The 13498-nt window shown below is 53.7% G+C and overlaps 2 protein-coding genes across 3 annotated transcripts in view; one reads left to right on the forward strand and one right to left on the reverse strand.

Moving 5' to 3' along the window:
* Nucleotides 1–407, forward strand: part of WDR13 (WD repeat domain 13) — a 5537-nt gene extending 5130 nt beyond the window's left edge. The window contains exon 10 of the mRNA XM_025213649.1: nucleotides 186–407. Within this exon, the coding sequence (XP_025069434.1) occupies nucleotides 186–370 (185 nt within the window). The 3' untranslated portion in view covers nucleotides 371–407. The remainder of the gene's footprint in view (nucleotides 1–185) is intronic.
* A 2357-nt stretch (nucleotides 408–2764) lies between these two features.
* Nucleotides 2765–13498, reverse strand: part of SUV39H1 (suppressor of variegation 3-9 homolog 1) — an 11495-nt gene continuing 761 nt past the window's right edge. Inside the window, exons 2-6 of one of the 2 annotated variants that reach the window (XM_014523904.2) lie at nucleotides 11861–12006; nucleotides 5541–5888; nucleotides 4131–4277; nucleotides 3469–3598; nucleotides 2765–2939 (exon numbers count right to left, since the gene is read on the reverse strand). In XM_014523904.2, the coding sequence (XP_014379390.1) occupies nucleotides 2803–2939; nucleotides 3469–3598; nucleotides 4131–4277; nucleotides 5541–5888; nucleotides 11861–12006 (908 nt within the window). In that variant the 3' untranslated portion in view covers nucleotides 2765–2802. Of the gene's footprint in view, nucleotides 2940–3468; nucleotides 3599–4130; nucleotides 4278–5213; nucleotides 5889–11860; nucleotides 12007–13498 lie in introns of both variants that reach the window. The other variant, XM_006032000.3, reaches the window with a different exon arrangement.

Here is a 13498-nt window from a genome sequence, read left to right on the forward strand (position 1 = left end):
GGGGGGGGGGGGAAATGACAATATTCCCAGAATCCCTTGGGGGTAGGGGGCTGTCATTCAGGCCTGTACATCATTCCCAGGCCTCTCTCCCCTACTTGGGTGAGCATGTGGGGGGAGATGGCAGCGTTGCTGTGGGGGACACAGCACTGACCCTGCCCCATGTCATGGTTGCCATGGCACTGCAGTGACAGGCAGCGAGGATGCATGTGTGTACTTCTTCGATGTGGAGCGCTCAAGCCGGGCTGTAGTGAACAAGTTGCAGGGCCATGGTGCCCCTGTGCTGGGTGTCAGCTTCAACTGCGACGAGAGCCTGCTGGCTTCCAGTGACGCTCGCGGCCAGGTCATCGTCTGGCGCCGTGAGCAGAAGTAGCCACTTCCCGTCCTGGATGACTGCAGCCTATGATGGAATGCCCGTGGCCAGTTCGTCTGGTGTTGTGAGCAGAAGTAGCTACTTCTGGTCCTGGATGTGTCCCCTGCCTGTTCCCAATGACTGATCCATGAAGGGATGGTCGTGGCCAGGTCATTATCCGTTGCTGCAAGTAAATGTAGCTACTTCTGGTCCTGGATCTACCCCCTGCCTGTTCTGAATATCTACTTCCTGTCCCAGATGCACCCACTGCCTGACCTGAGGGAGTATATCCTGAAGACACCTGCAGGCAGGTTATCAACTGGTATCATGAGTTGTAACTACTTTCTGTCTTGATTGTACCCACTTCCTGTCCTGAATGCTTTCCTACCCAGGGCACACCCACTTCTTGTCTTGGGTGATTGCATCCCCCTGGCCTTCAGTGTCACCTGCACAATACCCTAGAGCTGAGAGCATGCGTAGTCACACCCACTTGTCTTGAATACCCCCCTTCCTATCCCAAATGCCTGCTTCTGGAACAAAACAGGCCAACTTTCTCCTTATAATGCCCAATTATTTTCAGCCATACTGTGACAGGACCAGGCCCTCGCTTCCTGTTCCACTCCCCTACCCTTTAAGAGCTGTCAGAGATGGGTGGGGGTAGGGCTTGCAGCACTCCCCCTGTTGGCAGACAGTGGCATGGCAGTTCCTGTCTGGCTTCCTCCTGTCAGACAGTGGCATTATATTTAATCCTCTATGCACCACCAGGAACTGATGGGGGACCCAGACACTTGGATCCCATGCCCAACTCAAAAGTATCCTCCACACTCCCTTGCCCTCCTACATTGCTGTCTCAACCTGCTCCACCCCAGAGCTAGCTGCATCTGGCCATTGCATGGGGGGAGAGACGCATAGTGTTACCCCACCTGGTTTAACTACCCCACTGGGGGGTAGCAGCCTATGCACCCCTTTTCCCCCTGGACTGGAAGGCAGTGGGGATGGCATTTGCCCTAGGTATAAATAAAAGATGTGTGTTGGGATGTGCCTGTCCATTTTGGGCAGGGAGGCAAAGACCTCCCATTCTTGTACCCCCTCCCAAAAGATTGAATCCAGGTGGCAGGGTTCAGAGATGCAGCTAGCTCTGAGGACAGGGGTTGCCAGCCAGGGACCATTCCCACCACCTCCAGCACCTCTGTTACCCACTTCAAGGGTTCTATTCCGCTCCCCCATCAACATCACAGAGACAGGCCAGGGTGGGGGCCGGAATCCAAAAACCATCTAATTGCCCTGGCACCAATGCCCCCCTTCCTCCCCCCATACAGTTAATTTCTCCTTGAAAAAATATGCAAATAACCCCCAAATCACATTTTTTAAAATAGAGCAATTAAAAAGGGGGCACCTCAGGGTGCCTGCTTCAAGTAAAGGCTTATAGGGGCTTCCACCCCCCCAAAAAAACAGCCAGCCCCATGTATGGGGGGGGTGAGGAGAGAGGGAGGGCAGGAAGGATTAAGGTGCAACTGGCTCTGTGGTGACTAAGAAACAGCTGCATAGAACAGCCAGCACTGGAGTGGCACTTAAAATGTGGCTGGTTCTTGTGGGAAGTGGTCAAGTACTGGTGACATGTAACACCCTCTTCCCCCTCCTGCCCACAAATGCCCCTGTATGGCAAGTTTGCAATGGGCTGAAATAGCCACCGTGGGGCAAAGCTGGCTGTAAGAAACAGCTGCATATAACAGCCAGTGCTAGAACAGTTCCTGAGATGCAGCTTGGGGTGGGGGTGGAGGGTGTGGGGGTGGAGGGCATGGGGAAATCAACAGAGACTTAAGTCTGGGCTGGGATTTTTCCCAAGATGCAGCTGGTTCTGGGGTGGCTGAGGAACGGGTGCATATAACAAATTCAACCCCCACAGCCTGGGATAGTTTGCATAGGACCAAGATGCAGTTGGCTTTGGGGGCATGGCTAAGAAACAGCCCTATATAACAGCTGCTGCTAATGGGTCCTGAGATGCAACTAGCTCTGGGGAGGTGTATTAAATAGCCATGTATAACAGCTGTACCAGAATGGTTCCCAAGATGCAACTGTTTGTGGGGTGGCCAAGAAACAGCTGCATATAACAATCCCCCATTCTGCCTGTGGTCCCCCCCAATTGAATCAGTTTGCAAAGGACCCAGGCTCCATGGGTGTGGCTAAGAAAGAGCCCCATATAACAGCTGGTGCTGGAACAGGTCCTGAGATGTCGCTGGTTCTGAGGTGGCTGAAGACCAGCTGTGTTATAATGCCAGGACCTGTTCATGATGGACCAAGCAGCAGCTGGCTCTGCGGAGACCTCTACAGTCATGGCGCTGATGTGCATCTGGCTCAGGGGGGTGGCCCAGGAACGGTGGCACATAATGTGCCACCGTCCCCTACAACATGGGCAGAGTATGTGGGTGCCACTGCAGCTGGCTCTGGGGGGGCTAGAAGAGGTACTTGCGACAGGCAGGTGCCCCGCACTTGCATTCGATGCGCAGGCGCTTCTTGGGGGACCCAGCCAGGCCCCCGGCCAGCCCCAGGTTCGAGTCCATGCGCGTGCTTTCTGCATCCACTGGGTCTACTGCAAGAGGGGGAGGGGGCAAATGGGGGGGTTAGTATTGGGGAGAACTCTATACCCCCAGGCCTACCCATGGGGGCTAGCAACCCCCAAGCCCATCCTCAAAGCACCTAGTCCACCAAACCCCACAACAGAACCCCTCCAGGGCAGATCTGCCCCTGCTGAGCTATGTCCTGCCCCCCAAGGTGAGAGAGGTGGCTCTCCCCCAGTTGTCCTGTCCCCCACAGGTCCTATGCCCCCCCCTACCCCAGGGCCATGTCCTGCTCTCCCCAAGCCCATGCCCCACCCACTGGGTGGCTCTTGCTCCCCCTGGGCTATGTCCTGGCCCCCTCATGCCCAGGGCCATGGCTGTATCCTGCCCCTCCACTTCACTCCATGTTCCCACCTCCAACAGCATCTTGTCCCCCTGATGTGCCCTGCACCACTTAGCCCCAGGTTCCCCACAATAACCATATCCTACCCCAGCTGGCTCCGGGCCCCCCCGCCCCCCCAGCTGTGACCTGCCCATCCCCCCAGGCCTGTGGGCACAGACCGTGCATGTTGTAGTCAAAAGTGAGCTCCTCGCCGGCACGGATGGGCCGGGTGGCGAAGAGCGCGATGCGTGGCAGGCGCTCATCTAGGTTGTCAATGAACACATTGTACACCTGCAGGTTGGGGTCACACTGCGGAAGGCAGGAGAGTCAGCATGGACCCACAGCTCAGAGCCCTCACAGGTCCAGTCTCCACCCCAGACCTCCCTTCAGCCCCCAGAACTCCCAAGACACCCCTACATCTCCCCAGGCTACATCCCAGACCCCACACCCCCGTACAGCCCACAGACCCCCAGCTTCCACCTCAGACCCCTCCCCACAGCCCTCAGAATCCCCCAAGGCATCCCTACATCCCCCAGACCCTTCAGATTTCACCCTAGACCATCCCTGCAGCCCCAGAACCCCCAACATCCCTCAGACTCCCATGTCAGAACCCCCTTCACAGACCCCAAACTCTCCAGGCTCTACCCCAGATCTCTTCCCACAGCCCCCCGACAGCCCCTAGAACCCCCAAGACACCCCTACATCTCTCAGACCCCTCAGACTCTATCCCAGTTCCTATCTGTCTCCCCCAGACCCACCCAACCTCCACCCCAGACCCCTCCCCACAGTTTCCAGTCTCCCTGACCAAACCCAAGCCCTTCCTCCCTGGCCTGGGGCTCACGCTGTGGTTGACGAAGTGGGATATGTTGCCGTAGTAGGCAGCATCCACAGTGTAGACGTCCTCTACGTAGTCCAGGTCAAAGAGGTACGTGGCCCCCTGGCGGTCATAGATCTGCCCCCGCCGCTCTGCCTCCTCCGATGTGATGATCTGGGGGGGGGGAGGGGAATGGAGAGGCATTACATACAGTTGCTGCCCACCACATAGCTGGGCACAAATTAGCCTTTCACAGTAGTGTTCTACTTGGATGGTCTCCTGCTGCCCCACCCCAGAGTTGGCTGCACCTCTGTCACAGACTTAGTTCATTACCTGGGTTGTTATAGTCAGTCATTCCCCAGAGCTGGCTTTATGGCAGTATCTTACAAGCCCTCCCTGGGCAGGGTTCTACTCAGCCATTCCCCCTGCCAATCCCAGGAGCTGGCTACTTCTAGTGTTACACTCACCTATTACCCTTGGTTCCTCCCCAGAGGCAGCTCCCTCCAACATTACACTCAGCTGTTCCCTGTCTCCTATTCTTCCCCATACTCAGCTGCCCTATGCATTAAACTCAGCCATTCCTCCAGCTGTTCCCCAGAACCAGCTGCCCCCAGCATTCCACTCAGCCATTCCCACTCCTCCCCAGACCCACCACCCCCAGCATTACACTCAGCCGTTCTCTGCTCCCCCCTGTTCCTCCCCAGAGCTAGTGGCCCTTAGAATTACACTCAGCTGCACCCTGCCCTGGTTCCCCACCCCCAGAGCCACCAGCCCTGAGCATTAGACTCAGCCATTCTCCCAGCTCCTCCCCAGAGCCAGCCACCCCACGTGTTACCCTTACCCATTCCCCTACTCCTGCCCACATATAGCCACCACAAGTGTTACACTCAGCTGTTCCATGCCCCCCTCAGCTCCTCCCCAGAGCAAGCTGCCCCCAGTGTTACACTCACCCATTCCCCAGCTCCTTCCCAGAGCTAGCCATCCATGGCATTATTTTCAGCCATTCCCCTGCTCCTCCAGACCCAGCCACCCCTCTGTATTACACTCAGCCATCCCCTGTCCCCCCACAGTCCCTCCCCAGGGTCAGCTGCCTGTTGGGCAGGGCCCTACCTCGCCAACGTACTCCATGACAAAAGTGTTTTTGCGGATCTTCTCAAGCGTGCGCACGCCCCAGCCCCGGCCGTTGTCGGTACGGAAGATGCACAAGTCATAGCGGATGCCTTTCTGCACCACACGGTTGGGGCAGTCAGGGCCACAGCGGCACCGGGCATTGCACTCGTAGATGGGCAGCCCAGCCCGCACCCGCACCTGCCCTTGTTCGTTGTAGGCAAAGCGGTGGCGTGAAGCACCAGGGCAGCAGCCGCCAGCCGGCTGGGCCAAGCAGTCCTGGCACTCGCATCCCACGGCCACCTGGGTGAGGGTGATGCCAGCCCCCACCTTGTACTCGTTGATGTAGATGAAGTCCCGGGGGGGACCATCCAGGTCCACCTCGTTCTCCACAGTGATGCGGCCACGGTGGCTGCGCTTGGCATTGAGCTGGCACTCCCAGCGCCACAAGGCTCGCCGCTGCTTGGCCTTCTGCAGCAGGTAGGCAGCCACAAGGGGCTCCAGGCCATGGAGTGGAGGCCTCCGGGGCCGGCCAGGTCGGGACCAGCGCTGTAGTGCTGCCTCCAGGTCCTGATGAAACTGCTTGAGGACGCCGGGGCAGCGCAGGTTTTTACGGGGCTCCCACGTGCTCTCCGACTCAGGGTAACCTCGCCACTTCACCAGGTAGAACTCCTCCTCCTGCATGGAAGGACACGACGCAGCCCCACCCGGCCCCCACCATGGGTCAAAGAGGAATGAGGACCCAGGCATCCAGCTTCCTGGTCCCCTCCCTGGGCTTTGTCCCTATCAACAGAATCCAGGTGTCTAGGCAGGTCCCCCTTCCCACTCTTGACTTCACTTCAGCCCATGGAACCAAGGCATCTGGGCACCCTGCTGCCCCAGACCTAAGCCCATGGAACCCAGGCAACCAGGCTCCCAAGCCCATCCCCAGACTTCATCCCTTCCCACAGAACCCAGGCATCCGGGCAAGTCCCCCCGCCACCTTGACTTCACGTCCACCCATGGGATCCAAGCATCTGGGCACCCACCCCAGACCCAAGACCCATGAAACACAGGTATCCAGGCACATCCCCACAAGACCTAGACCCAGGAAACCCAGGTGGCTGGGTGCCTGCCTCACCCTTCACACCTGTAGAGAGCAGATCAGGATCACAAAAGTACAAAACAAATACAGATTGGTAACCAGAATCAAGGACAACAAGAAGTCCTTCTTTAGATATGTAGGAAGTCAGAGAAAAAATAAGGGAAGCATAGGGCCCCAGATGAATGAAATAGAATGGTTGATGACTGACACTCAGGACAAAACCAAACTCCTGAATGAATACTTCACATAGGTATTGCACCAGTCCAAGGATGTTAGCCTGCTTGACAGGATACAGGATGATGATCATGGTGGGGGTGACTGATCACCCTCTCATAGTTGGCGTAGATCTTGTGGGGGAGCACCTACAAAGGCTAAACATCTACAAGTCAGCAGGACCAGATGAACTACACCCAAGGGTGCTAAAAGAAGTGGCCGACGTCATCATGCGACCTATGGTAAAGTTATTTGAAGACACATGGCACTTGGGAGAGGTCCCAGAAGAGTGGAAGAAGGCCAGCGTGGTGCCTATCTTTAAGAAAGGGAGAAAGGAGGACCCAGGAAATTACAGGCCAATCAGTTTGACCTCAACCCATGGTAAAATCCTGGAAAAAATAATTTCATAGATTTCATAGACATTAGGGCTGGAAGGGACCTGGAAAGATCGAGTCCACCCGCCTGCCCCGGGGGCAGGAAGTCAGCAGGGATCATAGGATCCCAGCAAGATAAACATCCAGATGTCTTTTGAAGGCTTTCAGAGTAGGTGCTTGTCCCACCTCTGGCAGCAATCTATTCCAAACCTTGGGGGCTTGGACAGTAAAGAAGTTCTTCCTTATGTCCAGCTTGAAATGGTTATAGAGGAGTTTGTGACCTTTTGACTGTGTCATTCCTTGGGGTGCTCTGGTGAACAGACGTTCCCCCAGATCCTGGTAAGCACCCCTGATGAACTTATAGGTGGCCACCAGATCACTCCTGAGCCTGTGCTTTTCCAGGCTGAAAAGTCCCATGGCCTCTCTTCATAAGGTCTGCTTTCCTGACCTCTGAGCATGCGTGTGGCTCTCCTCTACACCCTCTCAGGCTTCTCCACATCCTTTTTGAATTGTGGAGCCCAAAACTGGATGCAGTACTCCAGGTGCGGCCTCACCAAGGCTGAGTACAATGGGAAGATGATGTCCTGGGATTTACTTGAGAAGCTTCTGTGGATGCAAGCAAGCGTTTTGCTTGCTTTACTAGCACCAGTATCACATTGCAGGCTCATATTCATCTTGTGGTCAATCATGACCCCCAAGTCCCTTTCATCCATAGTGCTAGCCAGCGTAGCACTGCCGAGCCTATAAGGATGCTGCAGGTTTTTCTTCCCAAGGTGGAGAACGTTGCATTTTTCAGTGTTAAACACCATCAGGTTCTCATCTGCCCATTTTCTGAGCCTATCAAGGTCAGCCTGGATCACCCTCCTGTCTTCAGGTGTGGACAGTTTACCCCAGAGTTTGGTGTCATCAGCAAACTTGGCCAGTCCGCTTCTGATACCAATGTCCACATCATTAATGAAGTTGTTAAATAGTACAGGCCCAAGGTCAGAGCCCTGGGGGACCCCACTGATCACAGGGCACCATGACAATTGACTTCCATCAACCACCACCCTTTGGGTCCTACCACAGAGCCAATTGCCCAGCCAGCGGATCATGGGGTGGCCAAGACCGCAGTTAGAGGCGTTTTACTAAGAGGTGATCATGGGATAACAGATCAAAGGCTTTTTTAAAGTCAAGATATACAACATCAATCTCTTCTCCTTTGTCCAGGTGATAGGTCACCTGGTCATAGAAGGAAATGAGATTGGTCAAGCAAGACCTACACGCGACAAACCCGTGCTGGCTATCCCTCAGGATGTTGCCATCAGCCAGCCTGTTAAGAATGGCCTCTTTGATAAAGAATCCATTTGATCAAAGAATCCATTACAGACAGGCTAGCAGAAGGCAGTATTCTGAAGGATAGCCAACATGGCTTAATTATGGACAGGTCATGCCAGACCAACGTCATTTCCTTCTACGATCAGGTAACTCACAACCCAGATAGGGGAAATGAGGTTGATGTCATATACCTGGACTTCAAAAAGGCCTTTGACCTGGTCTCCCATGAAGTCCTCATGAAAAAATTGGGAAAATGCGGCCTCAGTGGTCCGGTGGCTAGGTAACTGGGTCTGTGGTAGGACCCAGAGAGTACTGATTGACGGAACTGAGTCATTGTGGCAGAGGATGACCAATGGCGTCCCTCAGAGTTCAGTACTTGGATCAGTGCTTTTCAATATGTTCATCTATGATTTGGATAAGGGTATTAAAAATGAACTGGCAAAGTTTGTGGACGACACCAAACTATGGGGAGTGTGGTCAAGATCAAAGACAGGCTGGCAATACAGGCCAACCTGGACAGACTCGCGAGGTGGGCAAACCTCAACCTGATGATGTTTAGGCGCTCCGTCTTGGAAGAATTCCAGTACACACTTACAGGCTTAGCAGTGCCATGCTTGCCAGCACTACATCTGAACCTGTGTCATGATAGACAACAAAATGAACATGAACACGAGCCACCAATACAATGCTGTAGCTGGCAGAGCTAATCAAACACTGGCATACACCTACCGAGGCATCTCGAGCAAAGCTAAGAATGTCATCCTCCCATTGTACTTGGCCTTGGTGAGACCGCAGCTGGAGTACTGCATCCAGTTCTGGGTGCCACACTTCAGGAAGGATGTGGAGAAGCTCGAGAGAGTCCAATGGAGGGCCACGCGCATGATAAAAGGCCTAGAGACCAGGTCATATGAGGAGAGGCTGAAAGACTTAGGACTGTTCAGCCTGGAGAAGGGAAGACTCAAAAGGGACTTGGTAGCCTATAAGTATATCAAGGGCATGCACATTAGGGTCTGGGGGAGCATCTGTTCACCAAGACCCCCCAGGGAAGGACAAGAAATAATGAACACAAACAGATTGAGGATTGCTTCAGACTAGACATAAGGAAAAACTTTACAAGTCAAGTGCCAAGGGTTTGGAACAGGTTTTCTCCAGAGATGGTACAGTTACTCACCCTGGTGATCTTCTAAAAGTGTCTTGACACCCATCTTGCTGGGGTCACCTAATCCCAGTAGTCTTTCCTGCCCAAGTGCAGTGGGGTTGGACCCAATTATCTGTCAGGTCCCTTCCAGACCCTAACAACTATGAAACTATGAAACTCATGTGTCCATGCTGCCAGTCCACCCTCCTTAACTTCATCCCTGCTGATGACTGAAACTCATGCTAAGCTAGGGCCTACACACAAAAGTTAAAATACAAAATACTGATGCTAACTAGTGCAAGAGGATGCAAGTTCATGGCTAGACCATCTGAGAAAAAACAATGAGGTATCACTTCCAGTTTACCTTACTATATTCATGATGATTTTAAGCAGGCTCCTAGATGTCTGGTATGTAACCATGTGAAATGTCTATCCTTGATTAGTATGATAAATATTTCTCTTGCAATTAACTCATGCTATGTACAGAAGAGTCATTCTCCATATGTGATGGATGTCTCCTCCTGATTTATTTCTGTTTTGCTGTTTCCTCCTGATTTACTTTTGTTTTGTCTAGTGGTTCCCTTGATTTTCCAAGGACACTCCTCAAAACCTTGTGTTTTTCCTGGTTGTTAATCAGTTCCTTGATATGTTCCAAACTTAGTAGAAATGGATAACCTCTTGTCACTGAGAAACGTAATTAATTCAAATTGGAACTTTCTGATAACCAATAATGAGCAGTTTGATTAACAGGATTTTCCTGCCAATTACTGCTTGGGACTCTCTCTTGATTTACACAACTACATGACTGTTTTGAAGATGCTGGACTAAGGGTGTAAGAAAGAAGTGGAACAGCTAACAGCGCGCGCTTCAAGTATGAAAGAGCTCTCTGACAAGAACTGCTGCTGCGCCCCAGCCATCTCAAGAAGCTGGAAGAAATAGATCATCTCTCTTGTCGCCTGTTTGGCGAGAAATCATCACCTTATAACTAATTACCGGACTTTGCTTTGGTTTGGGTTCATTTGACTTGGAATACTTGTAGTAAATAAAGCCTTTCTATCACTTATCAAATGAGGTGTCATGTTAATCCCTTAGGCTAGTTTGGAATCCTAGGTTTTTATTTGATAACCTCACCCACAGAACCCAGGTACACTTTCATAGATGTACGGTTGGAAGGGACCTAAGTAGATCTTCAAATCCGACCCCCTGCCCTGGGTAGGAGAGAATACTGGGCTCAGCTAGGTAATGACCCCAGCTAGGTAATTGTCAAGCCTCCTCTTAAAGACCCCCAAGGTAGGAGCCAGCACAACTTCCCTTGGAAGTTGGTTCCATATCCTAGCTGCCACGACTGTGAAGTAGTGCCTTCTAATGTTCAGCCTGAATCTACTCTCAAGCAACTTATGGCCGTTATTCCTTGTTACTCCGGGAGGTACTCGGGTGAACAGGGTCTCTCCCATTCCCGCTGGTCCCTGCTGGTAAGTTTATAGATGGCCACCAGGTCCCCTCAGCCTTATCTTGTGAAGGCTGAACAGGTTCAAGTCCCGTAGCCTCTCCTCATAGGGTCTGCCCTGCTGTCCCCAGATCATGAGTGGCCCTCCTCTGGACCCTCTCGATGCTGGCCACATCTCTCCTAAAGTGCGGCATCCATAACTGGACACAGTACTCCAACTGTGACCTGACCAGTGTCGCATAGAGGGGGAGGATCACCTCCTTGGCCCTGCTTGTGATGCATCTGTGGATGCATGACAAGGTGCAGTTGGCCTAAACTGACCACGTCCTCACATTGGCGGCCTATGTTCATTTTGGAATCAATAATGACTCCAAGATCTCTTTCTGCCACTGTGCTTTTGAGAAGGGAGTTCCCCAGCCTATAGGTATGCTGCTGGTTCTTACTGCCCAAGTGCAGTACCCTGCACTTGTCAATACTGAATCCCATCCTATTCTCAATCACCCACCCCTGTAACCTGTCCAGGTCCAGCTGTATCCTGTCCCTCCCTTCTAGCGTGCCCACCTCGCCCCAAATCTTGGAGTCGTCAGCGAATTTGAACAGGGTGCTTTTCACCCCCTCGCCCAAGTTGCTAATAAAGAAATTGAAGATGGGTATAGGGGGTTCATGGGGGTATAGGAGGGCTGTGGGGGTGCTTGGGAAGGCTGACGGGGATTTCAGAGGTGCCAGGGGGGAACCAAGGGATATAGGGGGGCTATGGGGCTTAACAGGGCAGATGGGGGAACCATAGCAGGTATAGCGAGGCCATGGGAGTAGTGGTGGTACTGGCGGGACATGGGAGGTACCAGGGGGTCATGAGATAGCTATGGGGAGCTGTGGGAGTACCAGGGGGGCCAGCAGGGATATCATGGGGCTATGAGGATACCATGGCCTCTGGGGTAGGGGATAAATTGAGAGGCAGGGTGTCAGGCAATGGGGTGGGGGCTAGGGGAACTGGATGGGAGATCCATGGCTGTGTGGGGGGCAGGGGGGGTACTGGGGACCCATGGAGGTACCAGAGGGCCGTGGAAAGACACTCACCCGCACACGCTTGTAGTCACACAGGTACTCCACCTCAAAGTGGCTGAGGTTGCGACGAGTGACACCCAGGTCGGGACATACCACCTTGGCCAGGCGGCACAGGTCCTGCAGCTGTACCCATGATGACTTGCAGTACACAGAGCAGCCTGCAGGGGGCACCACACAACTGAGAGGGGCTGGGGGGCCTGGCTCCCAATCCCCAGTCTACCAGACCTCCATTCCCTTTGAAAAAACAGTAGAGAACCCAGGTGTCCGGGCTCCAAACCCATGCTCCTCCAGAACCCCCATTTCCTTCCCAGAACCAGAAAAGAACCCAGACATTCAGGCTTCCAACCCATACTCCACTGAACCCTTATTCCCTTCCCAGAGCTGGAAAAGAACCCAAGCACCCAGGTCCCCTGCATTTCTGACCCCAGGCTTGGTGGCCCTCAGTTACTTTTGCCAAGGGGGCACATGGAGCTTACTTACTTTCCCCAGGGGTCTCTCAGGTGTAAGACCATGGATCCTGCCCCCATGAGGGGCAACTTTTAGGGTGGGAGGGGGCATCTCTACAGGAATGGATGGAGGAGGGGACAGTTTATTTTTCACTTCCCCTGAGTGTGGCAAGAAGGAAAATGAAAGGGAGGGAATTGGGGTTGGTATGAGTGTGGTGGGGGGGGCTGCCACCCATTGCTAGGGGTTGGCATTAGCTGGGGGGGGTGAGACTGTCATCTGGTTCGTGAGTTGTGAGGAGGAAGTTGTCACCCAGTGCAAGGGGTTGGCCTGAGTATGGAGTGGCAGTCACTTGATGCCAAAGGTTGGCATAAGGGAGAGGACTGTTACCTGGTGTCAGGGGTTGGCATGCATGTGGGGGGAAATATCACCTGGTACCAGGGGTTGACATGAGTGTGGGGGAGGGGGTTGTCACCTGGTGCCAGGCATTTTGGGGGTGGCAGTTTATCAGTTAGCCAGGGGTTTCATTTGTGTGTCAAGGCCTGTGTCAGGGGTTGGAGGTACCTGGCATAAGTTGACTTAAGCAGGGCTGGGTCTTCCACCATCCATAGCAAGGTGGAGCCGCAGGAACCCATCAGGCCTGTCACCAGGTGTCAGGAGGGCTCACTGATGTGCACAGGGTAGGGAGGTGAACATGATTCACTTCCTGAGGGACAGGGGCTTGGCATGATCTTGGTGGGGGAACGACACGGGCACTCCATGAAGGGTATGGAGTTGACATGGGCTGGTTGGGGAGGGGTTGGCATAGGCATGGCGGAAGTCAGGCAGGGCAGGGGCTTCATGTGACACTGCTGGTGGAGGCTGGGGGAACATCATGAGGGGCAATGGGTTGGTGTGAGTGAGGGGCAGCTTAGCACCCTTTGGGTGTTGCCCCATGCGGGGCAGGGGGTTGGTATGACCCTATCAAGTGTAGGGGGAAGTCACATCACGAAGGGCTTAAACCCATCATGAAGGGCAGAGCACTGATGTGACCCTAGTGGGGAAGCAGGAGGGATTGTGTTAGGAGGGGCAAGGGGTCGTTATGACCCTGTTGGGGAGGGTGAAGCTCATGTCATGAGGAGCAGGGGGTTGCTGTGACCTTGTCAAATGTCACATGGGGGGGAGGGGCGGGTCATGCCATGAGGGGAAGGGGGTTCACGTGAACTT

This window comes from Alligator sinensis, unplaced genomic scaffold (assembly GCF_000455745.1).
Source record: "Alligator sinensis unplaced genomic scaffold, ASM45574v1 scaffold137_1, whole genome shotgun sequence".
Classification (NCBI taxonomy): Eukaryota; Metazoa; Chordata; order Crocodylia; family Alligatoridae; genus Alligator; species Alligator sinensis.